At 47.4% G+C, this 17,812-nt stretch overlaps 1 protein-coding gene across 2 annotated transcripts in view; it reads right to left on the reverse strand.

The window, feature by feature from the left end:
* MYO1E (myosin IE) overlaps window positions 1–17,409 on the reverse strand; it is a 616,637-nt gene extending 599,228 nt beyond the window's left edge. The window contains exon 1 of one of the 2 annotated variants that reach the window (XM_078685186.1): window positions 16,972–17,409. In XM_078685186.1, the coding sequence (XP_078541312.1) occupies window positions 16,972–16,974 (3 nt within the window). In that variant the 5' untranslated portion in view covers window positions 16,975–17,409. The remainder of the gene's footprint in view (window positions 1–16,971) is intronic. The other variant, XM_078685185.1, reaches the window with a different exon arrangement.
* Between the last annotated feature and the right edge of the window lie 403 nt (window positions 17,410–17,812).

Below are 17,812 nucleotides of genomic sequence, written 5' to 3' on the forward strand. Positions count from 1 at the left end.
ATCGGCCAAGCCCCATTGCGAGACCCTACAGTTTTTTTTAATCCCACTTAAAGCGCGAGTCAGGCTTGTAGCATCTTCTGGCGTCCCCTCCTTGGCAGAGGTCAGAATCATATTCTTTCTGGTGCACCTTCTCACACCACATAGTTCAGGCTTCTAGCACTGCATGGCAGGTGCCCTGTTGTAGAGCTCAGGTCGTTTGTGTCTCCAGGCTCACTACCTAGGGTAGGGCGCAGCGCCAGGCCCGGACTGGCCGTTGCGGGCACCGGGCAATCCCCCGGTGGGCCGCATGGTTGGGGGCTGGTTTTGGGCCCCTGGGGGCCGTTTTTGTTACAGGGCCGTTTTTGCAGCTATGCTGCAAAAACGTCCCTGTAACAAAAACGGCCGAAAACCGGCCCTGGCACAGAGCGCGGTCGCACCCCCCCCCTCCTCCCGGAGGGGGGCCGGCCGAGCACTTTGCCAGGGCCGGTTCTGGTTCCCAGTCCGGCCCTGCGCAGCGCAGCCCTTCGCCTCCTGTCTTATGCCCCTGGAAGAGCGCAGGCTTATGATGCTGTGGCGCTCCATCTCTGGTGCAGCGCGGGTCCCCAGTCAACCCTCGCCCTGCCGCCCATCCCCAACCTCCCCTCCCCATCCTCCAAACTCTGTAGAGTTCAGACCTTCGCCCCCTGTCGTGCCCTCTTTGGAACGCAGCTTGCTAGCACCTCCTGGTGTGCCCCCTTTGTAGGGTGAGCAGAATTTTAAAGCCAAAACATAAAAAGCACCTCCAGCCATTTTCAGTCGTCCCTCTTTAAAAACCGGGACATGAGCTACATTTCTTGTAATCTGCAGGGACAGCTGGTGAGAAACGGGGACCTTCCTTGCAAATCTGGGATCCCTGGTCACCCTACCCCTCTGGTACACGTCAGCTCCGGCACTTTCCATCCCACCCCTCCTTAAGCCATTCAAAGAGGCGCCTCGTGGCACGCCTTAGAGGTCAGGCATCTCTAGGCGTCAAGCTCGCGCCGCCGGCGCATGCGCCCTCTGGTAGGCGCGCGCCTCTGGTGCCTGTCACACCACTTCCCATTAGAGACCGGCGCAGCGCCAGTGCTTGGCTGTGTTTAGTTGACTCGCGCACTTCCAGCGGATAGCATCTGTGGGAGCTCCCTGACAGTTAATATCCTAGTGCGTCAGCCGAGCGGGAGAACAGGTTCTGCGCTCAGCAGCACCTACACTGGACCCGGAGACTTCCCCGACCCGCTCAACGAGTGAGACACCGGGCGAGGCCGTACTCATCCGCTCGCACCCCGCCTGTCATAGGATACCGCGCACGTGAACTCAGGGGCCTCCAGTAAATACAGTCCGCTCCCTCCGGCCCTCGCTCAGGCCTCTCTCAACATTCTATCTTCACACACTCTCTCCTCCCACCTCTCTCATCTTCTTGCGCTTTATTAACCCCTCTCTCCCTCTCTTTATGTCTGTTTCTCATTGGCCGGTCTTCGTCTTCTCTGTCCCTCTCCCCGTACCTGTTTCACTGCCTCTTCCGCGGTTTCCCCTCCTCTCTCTCCCACTCATTCTCCAGCGCCCTTTTCTCCAAGCACCAAACACCTGTCCCTCGGATCGGCCCCTTGCTATCCAGTGGCATAGATTGCTTCCCTTGCTGGATTTACACTCCTACCCCAAAGAGGATGCTGAGTGCATGGCGGGAGTCGCTTTGGGGCTAGTGCAGTTTATAGGCCGGGATGGCAGATTTACCATCATAATAGTGTGTCCTGGAAAGGGACCCAAATAATGACGACAATATTCAGGATCCACACACAGAAATGTCGCAGATACACAAGGTACTGCCAGCCTCTAGGGGTAGCTGGAAAGACCTCTGCTCTGGTGGGCCGTGGTTCAGTGATGGTCTTTCACGAAAGGGATGCTGGCAGAGATGGCGTCCTGTGGGCCATGTCCATAGGCATCTGGGTTATTATCAGGAACACCCTATTTCACCTCCCTTTAAAAGGGGGTGGCAGACGGGGAGACAGGATGTCTAGCTTATTTGAAATGGGTCCCATAACAGCATTCTACAAATAAATCAACAAATTACCACCCAAGGCACACAGAAGACATGATTTCATTTAAACTTGCCGTGGTGTGGCCACTGGCAGATAGTTCCACAGAGTGCGATGTTCTTTGGCATTCGAAGCACATGGTTAGCTCCAATGCAAGCATTCTTGGTTCCTCGGGCAAAATGTAATTTCACTTAATACCTCAGGACACGGGCACTGGAGCAATATGGCGTCTAATGCTGCTGAATTTAAAATGCAACACAATAGACCCAATGGACTAGGTGCGTAGCCGGCCATGTGGGCAAGGGTGCAAAGGGTTGCAGGGTTATGATGGAGATGTGCGCCCTATTGAGAAATGGCAATGGATGGGTAGTGTTAAGTTACTACTCTGTAGACACTCCTCCCCTGGGATCAGGTCACGGTAACTTTCTGTTCTTTGGTTGTAGCTTGCCTAGGCCAGGCCTACAGATTCATTGATCGTCGGCCTCGCCCTTCAAGTGATGTACACCTTTTCGCCCCACTGAGTGGGACTCGCCTTCTTCTCCCTAGCTAGCCAATTTTGGATGCTGTCACTGGTTGATCAGGGGAGCACAGGTGGTGCCAATAACAGCAGTTACAAGATGGGCAAGATACTCATGGTAGAGAGAGTTCTGCTCCTCAGTTCGTCAGGCACACACCACAATGCTCGCCCCAAATAAAGCTAGAAGCCAACTCTAGTTGATATTGGGAGACAGGTGACGTCTAATTTCATGGTCTATAAATAGGGGCCGCCCTTTGTCTTTGCTCACAGCTCAGTCTTTTGCACCCAACAACTGTGGATCAGGGTCATGTTTCTAGGCGCTAACTTTTAGTACCCCACCATGATGTGATAAATGTTTAGGAAGGCCGCCATATCTGGCATTTTCACACGATAACATGTTTCCGGTGCATTCTGGTCGCATGGACCTCACCCATTGTCTAACTGGTGCAAGTCTTTCCCAGGCTACCGTGGCCATCACAGTTTGCCACCTCCTCAGCTCTTTTGCTGTCCTCCCTTTTCTAGACAGCGTCCTCTTCATTTAAAGGCACCTTCCATGCCTCTGCTCAGAAGATGGTCAGTGACTTCCTTCAAAGCAGGCTCCAAGGCAGCCTAGCAAAATTCCCAGGTTCTGGTTCTAAACCTGGCAAAAGGAGTTGCTGGGCACTCTGGCAGGGAGTTTCTCCCCATTCTTTAATACAAAGATCAGACAGTAGTTTTGTTTTCCAAGAGTCAGGCTGATTCTGGGTAGTTCTTCCCTTTTGTTTATTCCACTCAGACGTATCCAGCCAAGATCTTTGTTACAAGGTACTAGCAGAAAAGTAGGGTGGAGTTGGGAATCTCCTGGCATGAGAAACTCCCAAAAAAGTTATGAAAGAGAGGGAGGCTGTTAAACTTAACTAACTGGTAGTCTGTGAGGGTAGCCCTTCCACTAAATATTGGGTCAGGAAAGGACAGAGGAAACTCCTTTCGTTTCAACCCTAACTACTCTGTCTCCTTTCCTCCACACTCAAAATTCAGAACCATTACAAAGGACACCTGGAATGTCATGGAGAAGCTGTGCAATTCACATCTGCTGTCTCGGCTCTCTTTAACGCTCCAGGTGTAACAAATACACAATGGATTTCAGTGTGGCTATGGCCACTTGCATCACACATGCTCCACACAGATCCTCTACACATACAGATAAATATACACATTACATCCATCACCTACATGAGTGGCAAAAGGATCTGTTTGCAGGGCACTGGCAAATAAATGTGGGTGAGTCCGATAAGTATCCCTCCCAGGCAGGATCAGGTAAGGAGGTCTGCCTTGCCACTATAATTTTTTCCTGCCCTCAACAGTAAGCAGATAGTAGTCACACTTGTGAAAGATTGTACACATGGCCTGACCCTGCCATACCACAGAGCCTTGCACTGGAACACAATCAGTGTCACATATGCCTCCAACGCACACACATGACCGTCATGTGTGCTGAGGTGGAGATCAAAAATCTACAGCTTGCTATGATAAACTCAAGGCAAGGACACACGGTATCGCAAGCCAGACAACTAACCTTTCCCCATCCCAACAAATGTAAAGTGAATTGAATAATCTTGGACACATGGAGCTTTGTGAAATGGATGATGTTGGCCGCATGAAGCTTGAGCGCTCGTTGCACTGCTGTAGGCTCGGTCTGTAACTTGAATCACTAAATTTGAAAACAGGAGACCTGCTTCTAATCCAATCATAACAGTTTCTCCAAAATTGTGTGCTCCTGGAACATCACATCCCTTTACCTTAGTTAACTTCTTTGCCCACATCAGAGAGATTTAAAAATAATCTGGAAGAAGTATTAAACGGAAGAACAAACACACTAAACATACTTTTTGAGTGTTAAACATCAAGACATTCACAGTTTGAAGCAATTTTAGATTCCAGTACTGTGATGTAGCGATAATTAAAGTTATCTTCATTTTCCTAAACACATCTCATTTCCTTTACCTAGGAAGTTACTTTGCATATAAAAAGGTTAATTCACTGAGCTCTAATTACTACGTGTTTTTGTTACTCCAATACATTCAAGAGTAAAGTTAGGGTTAAAAATAGCCTAGGAAGCATATTTTTGATCATTATCAAGCAGCTATCCTGTTGATGTGGCTGTGTATGTAGGTGTTGTGCAGTTAAACAGTGTAAGAAACTGGGTTCCTAGCTGAGCGGGTTAAGCACCCACCTCTAGTAACAATCATAATCCTTGTCATATTGAACCACTAAAGTCACTAAATAAACCTGAGCTTGCTCACCCCCTGGTAGCTACGTAGAAGAGCAGACAGGCCTAACTTACAGGCAATGTGTAAAGTATTTATGCATTACCAAAACAGCAATAAAGTCAAAATGCAAAACAATTGAAATCCCAAAATGTATTAGAAATATTGAGTAAAATCTAATAAACAAAACAACATGAAAAGTATGAAAAGAATCCAATTAGGAGGACCGGCGTTGTGGATTTATAAAGTTTTCAGTAGGAAATAGCGCCATAAAGCACAACGTATCAATGATAGTCAATTGTCGAGATAGAACAGGACACAGGCACAATTTGAGACGGAGCAAAGGTCGGATACACGAACCAGGTTTGTCCTTGTCAAAGATTTCACCTTCTGACTTTAGTCCTGTAAGTCCCAATCCACCACAGGAGTACATTTCTAAAGCCCCCCAGGGTCTTATGGGAGGTGCTATGAGTCTCACAGAGTGGCGTACATAGGCCAACAGGAGGGTCCAGTATAGGTCAAATTGCCACTGGTTAGCTGAGCAGTTGCAGAAATAGGACTCCTGTAGCTTCTTGAGTCCCAGTACCTTTAGGAGTGTGTCTGTGGGGGTGTATTATGGTAATCCTTGTGTCCTCACATGTCTAACACCAAAATCCAGTTTGTGGCTGTCCCAGCATCTACAATAACCTCAGGCAGAAAGAAGTCTGGTAGAGGAAAGCTGAGTTTTCAGCAACCAGACATGGGATACACAAGAATAGTTTTGGTCTCCTTCGGGGTGGCATAAATACTTTTAAGGTAGGTTTAGGTAAATCAAAGGGGATTATTTTGATATATCGAAATTGCAATTAAAATCAGAGCAGACAGGGTACTGGTGACAGGCCCCCAGTCATGTTTACATTGTCGCTGTAGTGGAGGACTCAATGGGTGCTGCAGCCCACTTATGGCATTTAACTTAGAGGCCCTGGGTACACATTGGTACCAAATACTAGCGACTTATAGGAAAGTTAAATCTGTCGGGTGTATAACAATGTCATCATGTTGAAAGGAGGAGCACAGGCAGTTTATCCCTGTTTAGCAGGGATAAAGTGCACAGAGTTCTATAGCCAGCCAAAATAGTGTTCAGAAAAAGGCAAAAAAAATCAAGGCCTATACCCATATTGTGGCTAACACCCACAAATTAGATTTACACCTACACATGAGTCCTATACCCACAAATGAGGTTTACATCTACAAATGAGGTATGTACCCACAAACAAGGGTAGTGCCTGCAAGTGAGACATACACCCATACATGAGGTTTACACCACTGAGGTGTGTTTTCACAAATTTAGTTTACAATCACAATCTGGGAACATAAAATGTTTTCATGTGTACCCTTTAAAAACAAGGTGAGCACTTTTATTTCAATGTGGTGTTAAAACAGCATTTTGAGAAATTGTATGAAATTCTTATCGCTTTCATTACCTCTTATCAGTAGAACACTATAAGCCCTGTGTGAATGAAGATACAAACCAAATGCTATACTCTTGGCACTAGGTGGCCACAAACAAGTTGCTTACTCGTTTTAGGGACCGTTCTTGTGGGGGAAAATGTTAATATGTTTGTGTGATTTGCATACACTTGCATGGCGGAGAAGGAAATATAAATGATACGCAGGTTACGAACAGATGCATTTTATGCTGATGACATTTCCACCTTTGTGAATTGTGCTTATGGTGTCTGATAACTGAAAACTCACACATGCTAGCAGTAGTTAGAAAAATTATACATTTTAAAAGGGAATAAAGGACCCCAATTAGAAGCCGTCTACTGTTAGTTGGGAGGAATTTTAAAAACAAAAACCGGGATACTGGTCACACATAGAAGCAGGACTGCAATTTTGCCTCATCTGAGGAGCACAGAATGGCTTAATTGGCTGCACTCACAAATATAAACAAGCATTAGAAAAGCAAATGTGTCTGGTGTTGACATCCGACTGCTTAGCTTCGTCAATGATTATTTTGTGATGGTTTTTGAAAACCTTTAGTGTGTGGAAGCTGCTGAGCCCTCTTCTATCTATGCGAAAAAATTGACCACAAGGATGTGTGTGTGCGTGTTTGTGTGTGTGTGTGTTTTTAAAACTATCATTTCGACCTGGTAAAATAAACATTTTGCCAGGCCCAACTCCTCCTTTTTATTAATACATATAAGTTGCATGACTTATATGTGTTAAAAATCAGGGTAGGCTCTGGACAGCCTAGAGGGCAAGGTGCAATGAACTTGAAAAGTAGGCCATATACTTTTTAAGTTTTACATGTCCTAGTAGTGAAAAACTCTCACATTTGTTATTCACTACTGCAAGGCCTACCTCTGCCATAGGATAACACTGGAGTTGCCTTATTACAATGTATACATATAATATCCAAATAGGAAGATATGACCAGTTCATGTTTGGTGTCTCGGAAATTGGAATTTAAAATCCTAACTTATAGTTAAGTTTGATTTTAAATTACAGTTTTCAAAATGCCACTCTTAGAAAGTTGCCATTTTCTTGACTTGGCCCTTTTGTGCCTGTAGCCTAGTCTGGGTCACATGACTGGGTGTAGCTGACAATTTGACTTTGTGTATTCCTCCTAGACAGCCCACATAATTGGAGCTAAGGTGTGACTGGATGGGCCATCACTGGTAGGAAGAGGAGCTGGGCACAGCCCCACTTGCACTTGAATAGGCTGTGTCCTGTCTTCACGCAAAGGGCCTAACCGCCCTTCATTGTCACTTCAGCCAGCTTGGAGGCATGGCAGGAAAGGCGGGGAAATCCCTAATCTTCAAAGCCACTGTCTATAAGCTTCTCCCACCTACCAGAGCACCAGTGAACAAAAGAAGGACCTCAGACACCATCACTTAAGTACACTACTAAACCTTTGGATACTCCGGCAGGAGGAAGGACTTCTATGCTGCTACCAGGACTGCCCCTCTGCTGGACTACTACTCTGAAGGGCTTGCTGCCCTGCTGTGATTGCCTGCTGCCCTGTTACGTGGGAAAGAAGAACTGGCCCTGCAGCCTCCATCTTGAACGCAGGACCCCAGAGTGACTCAAAGGGCTAGTCTGCTGGCCTCATGATCTGAGACTCAGGGGCACAAAAGGCTCCCCTACAGCTCCTCTACCCATCTTCAGTGAGTTCCTAACCCCCAAGTGGTGCATCCCAGGCCCTAGTCCCTTGGTGTGGCTCAGTGGGCTCCTAAAGCACACTTTTGAGATCTACGTGACCGGGCCAGTTCGCACTGGGCCAGCGCCGCTGGCTCCGAAAATCAACATGAGTCACCCCCAGCATGTCTCTTCCCACAGCAAGCATCAATCGCCGCGGAGGACTGCCTACGTAAGACTCCCGCCCGCCCATCCACGACGCCTGGCCTGCTCCTTGCACCATGCTCCCCGGCGGCCTTATCCAAAGTGAACTAGACTCTTGGCACATAACTTGAAAAGGTAAACCTTCAGTGGGACTGAGCTGGGACTGTATCAGCCCCATGGTCCATCACGGTTGACTTGAATTTTTGACTTTGACCCGGTCCAGCGCGACCTGATATCCTGATTGGCACTTTATCCTTTTAGGCTCTATTTTACAGTTTATTCTTTAAAAACTCATAACTCTGGTTCTACTGACTGGATTTTTGTCCTGTTTTATTTACTAAACTCTATTTTTCTAACCAGGTGTGGGTACTTTTTGTGTGGTGTTTTCACTGTTTACTGTTTGAAGTGTTGCACAAATACTTTACACATTGCCTCTAAGTTAGGCCTGATTGCTCTGTGCTAAGCTAACAGGGGGTTAATTTGGGGTTTTATTGTGCCTTACTCTGATGAGGATTGTGGTTGCTGCTTGACCAGGGCTCATAACCCAGTCAACCAGTAACCTAATTACTAAAAATCTGCATCTTGTGAACAAGAAGAATGCGATCAGACACAGTCTGACCTATTGCCCCCTGTTGTACACCGCAGTGGGTTGAATAAAAATGTGAGTGACACAATAACGGACTAACGAAATAAGAGGGCTGGATGAAAGCCCATATTAGTATATTATACATAATATAAATTTACTAAAATCGAAAGGTATTTGCTAACACCAGACGTACAAACACAAGCAATGACGCACCAAGGGGAATTCAGTGCAAATTCTCACACACAGTATCATCTGTGTTAACTAGATTGCTTTCTGCCTGCTAACTAATCCTGCCCTGGAACACAGGAAGATTTGCCTCCCTCTGTGTTCATTTGATAAGCGGCAAAAATAGGTATATGCTGGGTCTGGTGGCTAAGTGGACTAATCTGCACGCTCCTCGACCAGGGCCACACCACAGGCCTCATCCTGCTAGACCTCTCCGCAGCCTTCGACACCATCTCCCACCGCACTCTCACAGCCAGGCTCCACGAAGCTAGCATACGGGGTACCGCCCTCGACTGGATTTGCTCCTTTCTTGCCAGCAGAACCCAAAGGATCAGACTCCCACCCTTCCTTTCTGAACCCACAGAAATCAACTGCGGAGTACCCGAAGGATCATCACTCAGCCCTTCGCTCTTCAACATCTACGTGGCCCCCCCTTGCCGCCATCTTCAGACAGCATGGACTCAGCATAGCATCCTACGCCGACGCCATCCTATCCTCTCCCTCACGAAGAACCCTGAAGACACTAGACTCAGCTTCCAGGAAGGAATGAAAGACGTCACAGCCTGGATGAGCAGCAGTTGCCTAAAACTCAACTCAAGTCCTCGTCCTTGGACCCGCCCCCACCGCATGTGACAACACCTGGTGGCGCCCCACCCTCGGAAACCCTCCCACCTCTACGGACCATGCCCGGAACCACGGCATTATCCTCAACTCCTTCCTCACCATAAATCGCCAGATCAACGCCGTCGCCTCCACCTGCTTCAACACCCTCCGCATCCTACGCAAGACCTGCCGGTTATCAAGCCGATTCACGAAGACATCTTTGTATTAGCTTATACAGCAATACTCTATATGCATAAAGTCTTTTGACGGAAAAAGTTACTCTTTTACCTTGGACCTTATTCTCATTTCGATCATACCACATAGGAAACCTTTAAGCCTACTAACTTGAATCGCGAGCCCTGACAAAGTTTCTTCTGGCAAAAATCAGGAACGAAACGCGTTGGCTGTGTGCCAGTTTTAAAAAGATTGATTGAATAAAAAGAAATAATCTTGGAACAGATTTCAACACACGTGTTTTGACTTCGCAACAAGTGCACTTTCCGTTTCCTCTTGTGAATCTGGCTGCTACAGACACCTCTGGACGGTGGGTGTGGGAAGTGATTGCACCAGCTTCTGAATTTATTGTACATATGGACTGGATGTGCTTGACCGTGGTCTGCCGTGTGCCCATCCTCCGCAAGACGTTCAAGTGGATCCCCCCCGAAGCCAGAAATACCGTCACCTACTCGCTCATAACCAGCAGACTGAACTACAGAAATGCCCTCTACGCTGGAATCAACAAATCCCTGCTACACAACCGCCAGAACTCCACAGCCAGGCCCATCCTCGGCACCCCACGACATGAGCGCATGACCCAACACCTACAAGACCTCTACTGGCTCCTCGTCGAGAAGAGAGTGACCTTCCAGCTACTCACCCACGTCTACAAATCATTCCACAACATCGGACCCTAATACTTCAATGAAAGAGTCTCCTTCCATGTACCCAAAAGAAACCTCCCTTCCGCTGACCTCGCCCTAGGAGAAACACTGCGCATCCGCAGAACCAGAGGAGGTGGAAGAGCCTTCTACTATGTCACTGCCAAGGCCTGGAATGAGCTCCCAGTCAACATCAGACCCTCCCCTACTCTACTCACCTTCAGGAAGAGCCTCAAGACGTGGCTTTTCGGCTGACCCGGATTGCCCCCTCTCCAGCGACTTGAGACCCTCAAGGATGAGTAGCGCGCTTTAATACTCCCTGATTGATTGATTGAATGTGTCCACTGTAGGGGCCTGTGTTCGACCTTATGGTCACAGAGTCAAATCCCGGCGGGTCCACTCAGCCTTTCATCCTTCTGAGATCGATAATTTGTTTAACAATAAACATCTGTTTTTCAGTGCTAAGATGCTCACGATGAACGAGCAGTTTACAAATACATGTTATGTTTTGTTCTAAATGTACAGGAATTAGCCTGGACAACCTGTTGCTCTGGTAAATCTGGCGCACCTGGCCACCCTATCTTGGGGTGCCCTTCCGTTAATTGTTTTTGTTCATGGACCACTCTAGAAAGGGGCCCACTAAACTCAGGCAAATTAGTCTTGGTCCTGCCCAGACAGGAACAGTCCAGCCAAAACAGCAAGGGCAGTCAGTCTCTTCATAGAGGAACACAAGCTAGCACAACCTAGTTTCATCCTAGTTAGGACATCTGCCAGGAGCAGTTTGTGTCCTGTCTCTCAGTGAGCACAAGACCCACATCTCAACATACCTGTCAAGCATGGGAAAGGCAATACAACAAAGTGAGGGAACGAATGCTAGAAATGCAATACAACAAAGTGAGGGAACGAATGCTAGAATCATTTCAGCCACTGCCAATTGCCTGGGCCATATTCCAACCCATCGTTTTTGTATGCTGAGGGCAAGGTGTGCAGGTTTAGCCCAACCTGTGTGGGCCAATCAGAATGACAGGAAGTAAGTTGCAGACACTGCAACACCTACTGTGTCCCTGCAACTGGACAAGGGATATACCGCCTATACTGCAGGTCCAGCTTTGGCCCTGCCACTGGACAGGAGATGTGTCGCCTACACTGTGGCCCAGCTTGGTCCTGCCACTGGACAGGGTGTGTGTGGCCTACACTGTGCCCTGCCACTGGACAAGCGGATGTGTCGCCTACGCTGCGGCCAAGCTTTGGCCCTGCCACTGGCCTGGGGATGGAGGGTGACTGTGCTGCACTACTCACAGCTGCTGTGCTGCTTGTTGGACAGGGAATAAGCGGCCTACATGCCAGGTAGGGCAAACAGCCTAGTAATGTACAGACTTAAGGGAACAAAATTATAAATATAATGATTTCAATAATTGATAACATATCAACATGAATAAAAGGAGAACTATCTGTATCTGGATATGTTTACAAAATATTGCTGATGATAAAAGAAGGCGGTCCCATGCAAACTCAATCATTCATATTCATTCATACAACACAAAGCTAGTGTACATCAACATTTGCAACTATTTTAAGTTTCAGATGAATGCAATGATAACAATTTCAAGTTTTAATGAGGGAAAAGCAGTGTGGCACACAAGTATTAATCTCTTGCGTTCGACGTGCGTTTCAGCACTGAGCTGTGCCATTGTCAGGAAAATGGGCCACAGTGGATCATCAGGGTTGGTTTCCTATATCTATTAATTTGACGATTAATGCAATCCTCTTTGATTTGCTGATGGCTGTTAGGTGCTTCTTGCCTGTTAGACAGAGATGAGGATACACGGAGTTGTGAGTATTCTGGAACAAGGTGTTGTTCTGTAGTTTATATGTTCTAACTTTATGTCACTGATTAAGGACAGACCTCAAAATTGTCCTTTATATAGATTTTGATATAGGCAGTGCTTGAAATGGAAAAATAGAAGTGCAGGTACTCTGGAACCTGAGTACCTGCCTGTTTCTGAGAAGTGACGGTACTCTTCCATGAAAAGTATTACATCACTCTTGAGAAGTGCCAATACTCTCCCTCTCAAAATAAAAAAGTGCCGGTACTCCGCACCGGACAGTACCGGCCCATTTACAGCACTGGGTATAGGTATCCGGAGTCGCACACATTTATTTGTGTGTCAGGTTCTGTTGCCAAATTGAGGGGTCCTCCGCACACTGCGATAGCCGCGTGAGGCCTTCTCCATGCACCCAGCCAGCCCTATGTACACATGTGCCGCCGTCACTGCCCCGCTCCCTCCCCGAGTCTGGCGTCACCGCTGAGCAGGAGGCAGACAGGGAGGGGAGCCGGCCCGGTGTTGATACTGAGCTCCTGAAATAACACTGGTCCCTTTCAGCCGCCGTGAATTGGATATTCAGCCTCACCTTGCAGTGACACCCCGCGCGGGAATGAACACACGTTCACAGTGTGGCTGTGAGAGTGCGGGCAGCACCGCGCGGGGTTACCTTCAAACAGGGAGCCCTCTGTCACGCGGCCGCCTCTACGCCACCAATCAAGGGCACCAATGAACAGGCTGCAATGATGTCACGGCACGAGCCGCCCTACCTTATTGGCTGCTTGATAACTTCCTCCACCACCTTGGTATCACGCCACAAGTCACAAAACCGCATTGGTTACCGGATACCTTCCTCCTTCACCCCGTGATGTCACAACACAAGGTACATGGCTTTATTGGCTACCTGGTTACCTTCGGCAAGCTACAAACATAATCACCAGTGCATGTATGTGCGACCAACCTGCTGGTCACAGGTTCAAATCCGAGCTTGTCCAACTCAGGCATCCATTCTTTTTACATTGATAAAAAGAGTACCATTAAGGTGGGTGATACTAGTTCCATCATTCAAAAAATCCAATTCCTGATGAGAACTGACAGTGGAACCCTGAAGAAGACACACACTTCAGACAGTTGAGTTGAGTTCATTACCTAGGGGGAGCAGAAGGGAGTTCTGAAAGTAGAAGCCCCCGCAGCATATGGGCCTACAACGTTTGTACTTTATCTGGCATGTGCTTACAGGATTTGGGTGCTACATTAGTAGGTGGAATTAGAGTAGTCTGTGAAACGTGGATCCCTGATGAAGCCACACACTGCGAAACATGTAAACAACACTAGTTTACAGCAAAAGTGACAGATGACTACCGTGACTGGCTTCTAGGGCATCCCGAAAATGATAAGGTTCTCAAACATTTCTGCATGAAGATCCCATTTTTCTCCAACATATATGTGCATGACCTGGTAGCTATAATTCTTATTTAGCACTATATAACAATTAAATTATACGCTTCATTAAAGCTGCCATTAAGTATTGATCTTTTCAGAACGACCAACCATGTAATCAATTTTGTCATGACTCTAATTCATTATTGTTTGCATGAACTCAAACCTAGATTCCCCGGCTCCAGGATCTGTATCTGCCTCCCCACATATTACTGCCATGTAATTATTTCAATTCCTGACTTACTCTTTTTTTCTCTGTGATGGCTATTTTCTGGTTTGTTTGCCTAAATATTACCTATAATGTTGACATACCACATGGATCTGTTGTCCAGCACACACAAACCTGTATTGGCTGATTCACACTAAACAAAAACAAAAGGTTAACAGATACTATATATGAGTACCATTTGCGTATATTCGGCCTACTCTTAAAGTCTGACAATCCGTATTTGTACCTTAGAGTCTGCGCTATAGTAAAGAACCCTGAAGCTGCAGCATGCGCTACTGCAAAAATGAATTTAAGAAATATATGCTCAGTATATCTCCACGGAGATCCCAGCGCATACTCTAACAAACCTTGTGACACGGCATTTAATAAGAGAAGCACTTCCGACATCCATAGTTCTCCTTCATGAAAAATGCATGCTAAATAGCCTATGAAGAGATCCAGCCTGGCAAGACAGCTCAGAAGGTCGACCGCCTGTTGCCGATATCTGTGCCTGTCCTGAGGGCAACCAACTCAGCGTTTCTTCTTTACAGAGCCGATAAAAGCCTTGGGAATGCCTTGCCTAACAGTAGCCCCCTTCCTAAGAGCACAAATTAATCAATCAGTGTCTTTCGCTTTATAGTGGGAAACATTTTCTATATACTGACGGCCAGAGGTGCCCTGTCCTATAGGATAATATGCATATTATGACAGGACGATGCATCTGTGAGGCCCACAGACGTGGGGCACACGTGTGGGTGACCGGTCAGAGGCGTAAGGAAACCTTGGAGGCCTCCCAGCAAGGGATGGGGCCCCTGGCAATGCCTATACCCTCCAGCTGACAAGCTGAGGAGGCCTCCCACAATGCATAGAAGTCTGCCACCCTTGCCTCGCGGGGGCTCCGTTACGCTGCTGTGACTCAATGTACCCCACCCCTAACTATTGGCCTTATAAAAGCACCGTCCTATCGCGATACAACTCGATATTCGTTCACGGAGAGCACTCTAGCACTGGTCGTGACCGAAGGCGTGCGTACATCCCTCTGTGGTTTCTTCCCCTCAGTAAAACCCCCTCCTAAATTCTCTGGCCCGGGCCGTGTTGACTCAGCCTGGCTCCTCTCGGTGGGCCCTGCGGTGCCTGGAGAGGGCCCCGTGCCCGTCTCCCGCCTGAAGCGGGGAGCTCTGGGCTGCAGGACAGGCTTGGCATCTCCTTCCGGCGCGGCGCTTCGAAGCTGGACATGCTCGACACTAAGCGCTATGCCAGCAAACATGCGTGCTCAACCCTATGGTAGTTTAACTGGGCTAGTGGTAATATTAATCCAGCATACTACTAACAATTCTAAATCACGCTAGTGAATAATTGTTAATATTAACGCCAGCAATATTACTGGTTAATAACGAAAATGATAATGAACTGAAGCTTTGATGAAAAGTTTACATGCGATTTGTGGAGAGCGTTGTTTTTTCCTTCACGCACTCTCTGTAGTCGTTTTATAGCTCTTACTGCGCCCTGGAAAAGCTTCGAAGCACCGACTGTAACGTTTACATGGAGGAATCTCTGGAGGTCGGGGGGAGGGGAGGGGATGGGCATGTATTTTTTTGCAATATTGTGCCATGCTGGAGCCCGAGCCTGTCATCAAGGCGCTTTAACAGCACAAGTAACGAACCGGTCACTGTGATTGTTGGATCTATCCAACTACTATGATAACTAAATGCATATATACAGACACGTATGTAAAAGATGAATGGACGGACACCCAAGTACATGAATGAATGAGTAGATGCATCAATGAGTTAACTGATATATATATATATATATATATATATATATATACATATATATATATATATATATAAAATCCATGAGGTTGCTCCCACATGAAGATGCCACTGCAGAAGGTTTGAGTGCCTTTTATTTGAAGTGGTACAGCGCGGCAGGTAAAAACACCAACTGCAATTAATAAAGTGCCCAACGCGTTTCAAACAGCTTGTGTCCTTGATCACGGGCAGGAAAACAGGGAGTGGCTTGCATACGATGAGAAACACCTTGATAAGTGCTCCAAGTCCCGCCTCTTGTAGGCGTATGCCGCTGGCATGATGGTACCTGTAGTTTCTCACCTTGAAACCCTGAGTGGGTGCCGCCACAGCCTGCACTCGTAGTCTTGTATTTCCCTAGTGGGTTGGTCTGGAATTAAAACACAGCCGAGCTGCAATCCCAGCACCTTCAAACCGGCCACTTCAAATAAAAGGCACTCAAACCTTCTGCAGTGGCATCTTCATGTGGGAGCAACCTCATGGATTTTGTGTTTAGCGGCTGTGCTCGGCCGCGAAGATGCTCGCTGTTTTTGTGCAGATCCTGCGCCAGGGATTCACCTAGCGCACTGGAGCAGAAGGGCCGGTTTGAAGGTGCTGGGATTGCAGCTCGGCTGTGTTTTAATTCCAGACCAACCCACTAGGGAAATACAAGACTACGAGTGCAGGCTGTGGCGGCACCCACTCAGGGTTTCAAGGTGAGAAACTACAGGTACCATCATGCCAGCGGCATACGCCTACAAGAGGCGGGACTTGGAGCACTTATCAAGGTGTTTCTCATCGTATGCAAGCCACTCCCTGTTTTCCTGCCCGTGATCAAGGACACAAGCTGTTTGAAACGCGTTGGGCACTTTATTAATTGCAGTTGGTGTTTTTACCTGCCGCGCTGTACCACTTCAAATAAAAGGCACTCAAACCTTCTGCAGTGGCATCTTCATGTGGGAGCAACCTCATGGATTTTATATATATATATATATATATATATATATATATATATATATATATATATATATATATATATATGTATATATATATATATATATATATATATATATATATATATATGATCGACAGACACGGTCAAACATTCGGTATAAATACATGAATAAAACAATTTATGAATGAATGGATGAACACACAAACAACATAAAAAGAGCCTTGCTCAGCCGAATGTATAGATAGATGAACACATAATAAGTCGGTGAATGAGCGACCGGCTAGATGAGTACATTAACAAGCAGCCAGCCGTCTTGGACTGCCAGTCCCGGCGAGGCACTCACCATCCTTCGACTCTCTCTGTTGACTGATTATCCCTCTTCTCCTGGAGCTCCCGTGAACGTAAACCACTCCGAGTTTCCTTATTTCTTATTTCCCCAAAACGTTGCGTTTCCCAAAAAATGCAGAAAAAAAATTAAAACCAGTGCGTGAAGTGTCCGAGGCGGCGCTCCATCCAGAAGGGACCCCGAGTCCTGCAGGGCCAGAGAGGGGGCCGGTCGCTGGCCGAGGGTCGTCTCTAGGCGCTAGAAGTGCAGCGCTGCCAGCAGGCTCCGGTTGATGCAGCCGGGGGCAGCTCCTGGCTGTTGTGACGGCGCGTAGTGTTGCTCTACGCCGGTCTCTAGCGAGGAGCCGGGCGCTGCGTCTGCCCCTGGGAGGAGACTGTCAGGGCAGCCTTCCTGGAAGACTAGCGGCTCTGTGTGCCACGGCCTCCCTCCTCCTCCAGCCCGCGTCCGCCCTCCTCTGCTGCACACATGCGGCGCCGTTCCCGTGTCCCACTGTTACCGTAGTGACCATAGTAGACGCGCTTTCAAATGGTTGTGCATTACCTAAATAATAGAAACCACCATAGTCTCTACATTTGTTGCATTCTCCTATGGCTACAATTGTTTGTAAACGTCATGAGCCCGATCGCGCCTTTCCGATATATCTTTATTAGACTGTTAAGTTATCGATCAGCCCATAAAAGTGGCAGATGGTGCCCTGCACCAGAGTGTGGGGCTTTGACACTTTTCAGAGTTGGGGTGCTGCCCCGTGGGGTTTGTTCACAAAAATCACAAGACTTCTGAAAAGTGTTAGTAAATTAGAGCAACCCCATAAAGAAACCCCTTACATACCATCATATAC

The sequence above is a fragment of the Lissotriton helveticus genome, chromosome 3_2 (genome assembly GCF_964261635.1).
Source record: "Lissotriton helveticus chromosome 3_2, aLisHel1.1, whole genome shotgun sequence".
In the NCBI taxonomy this organism is placed as follows: Eukaryota; Metazoa; Chordata; class Amphibia; order Caudata; family Salamandridae; genus Lissotriton; species Lissotriton helveticus.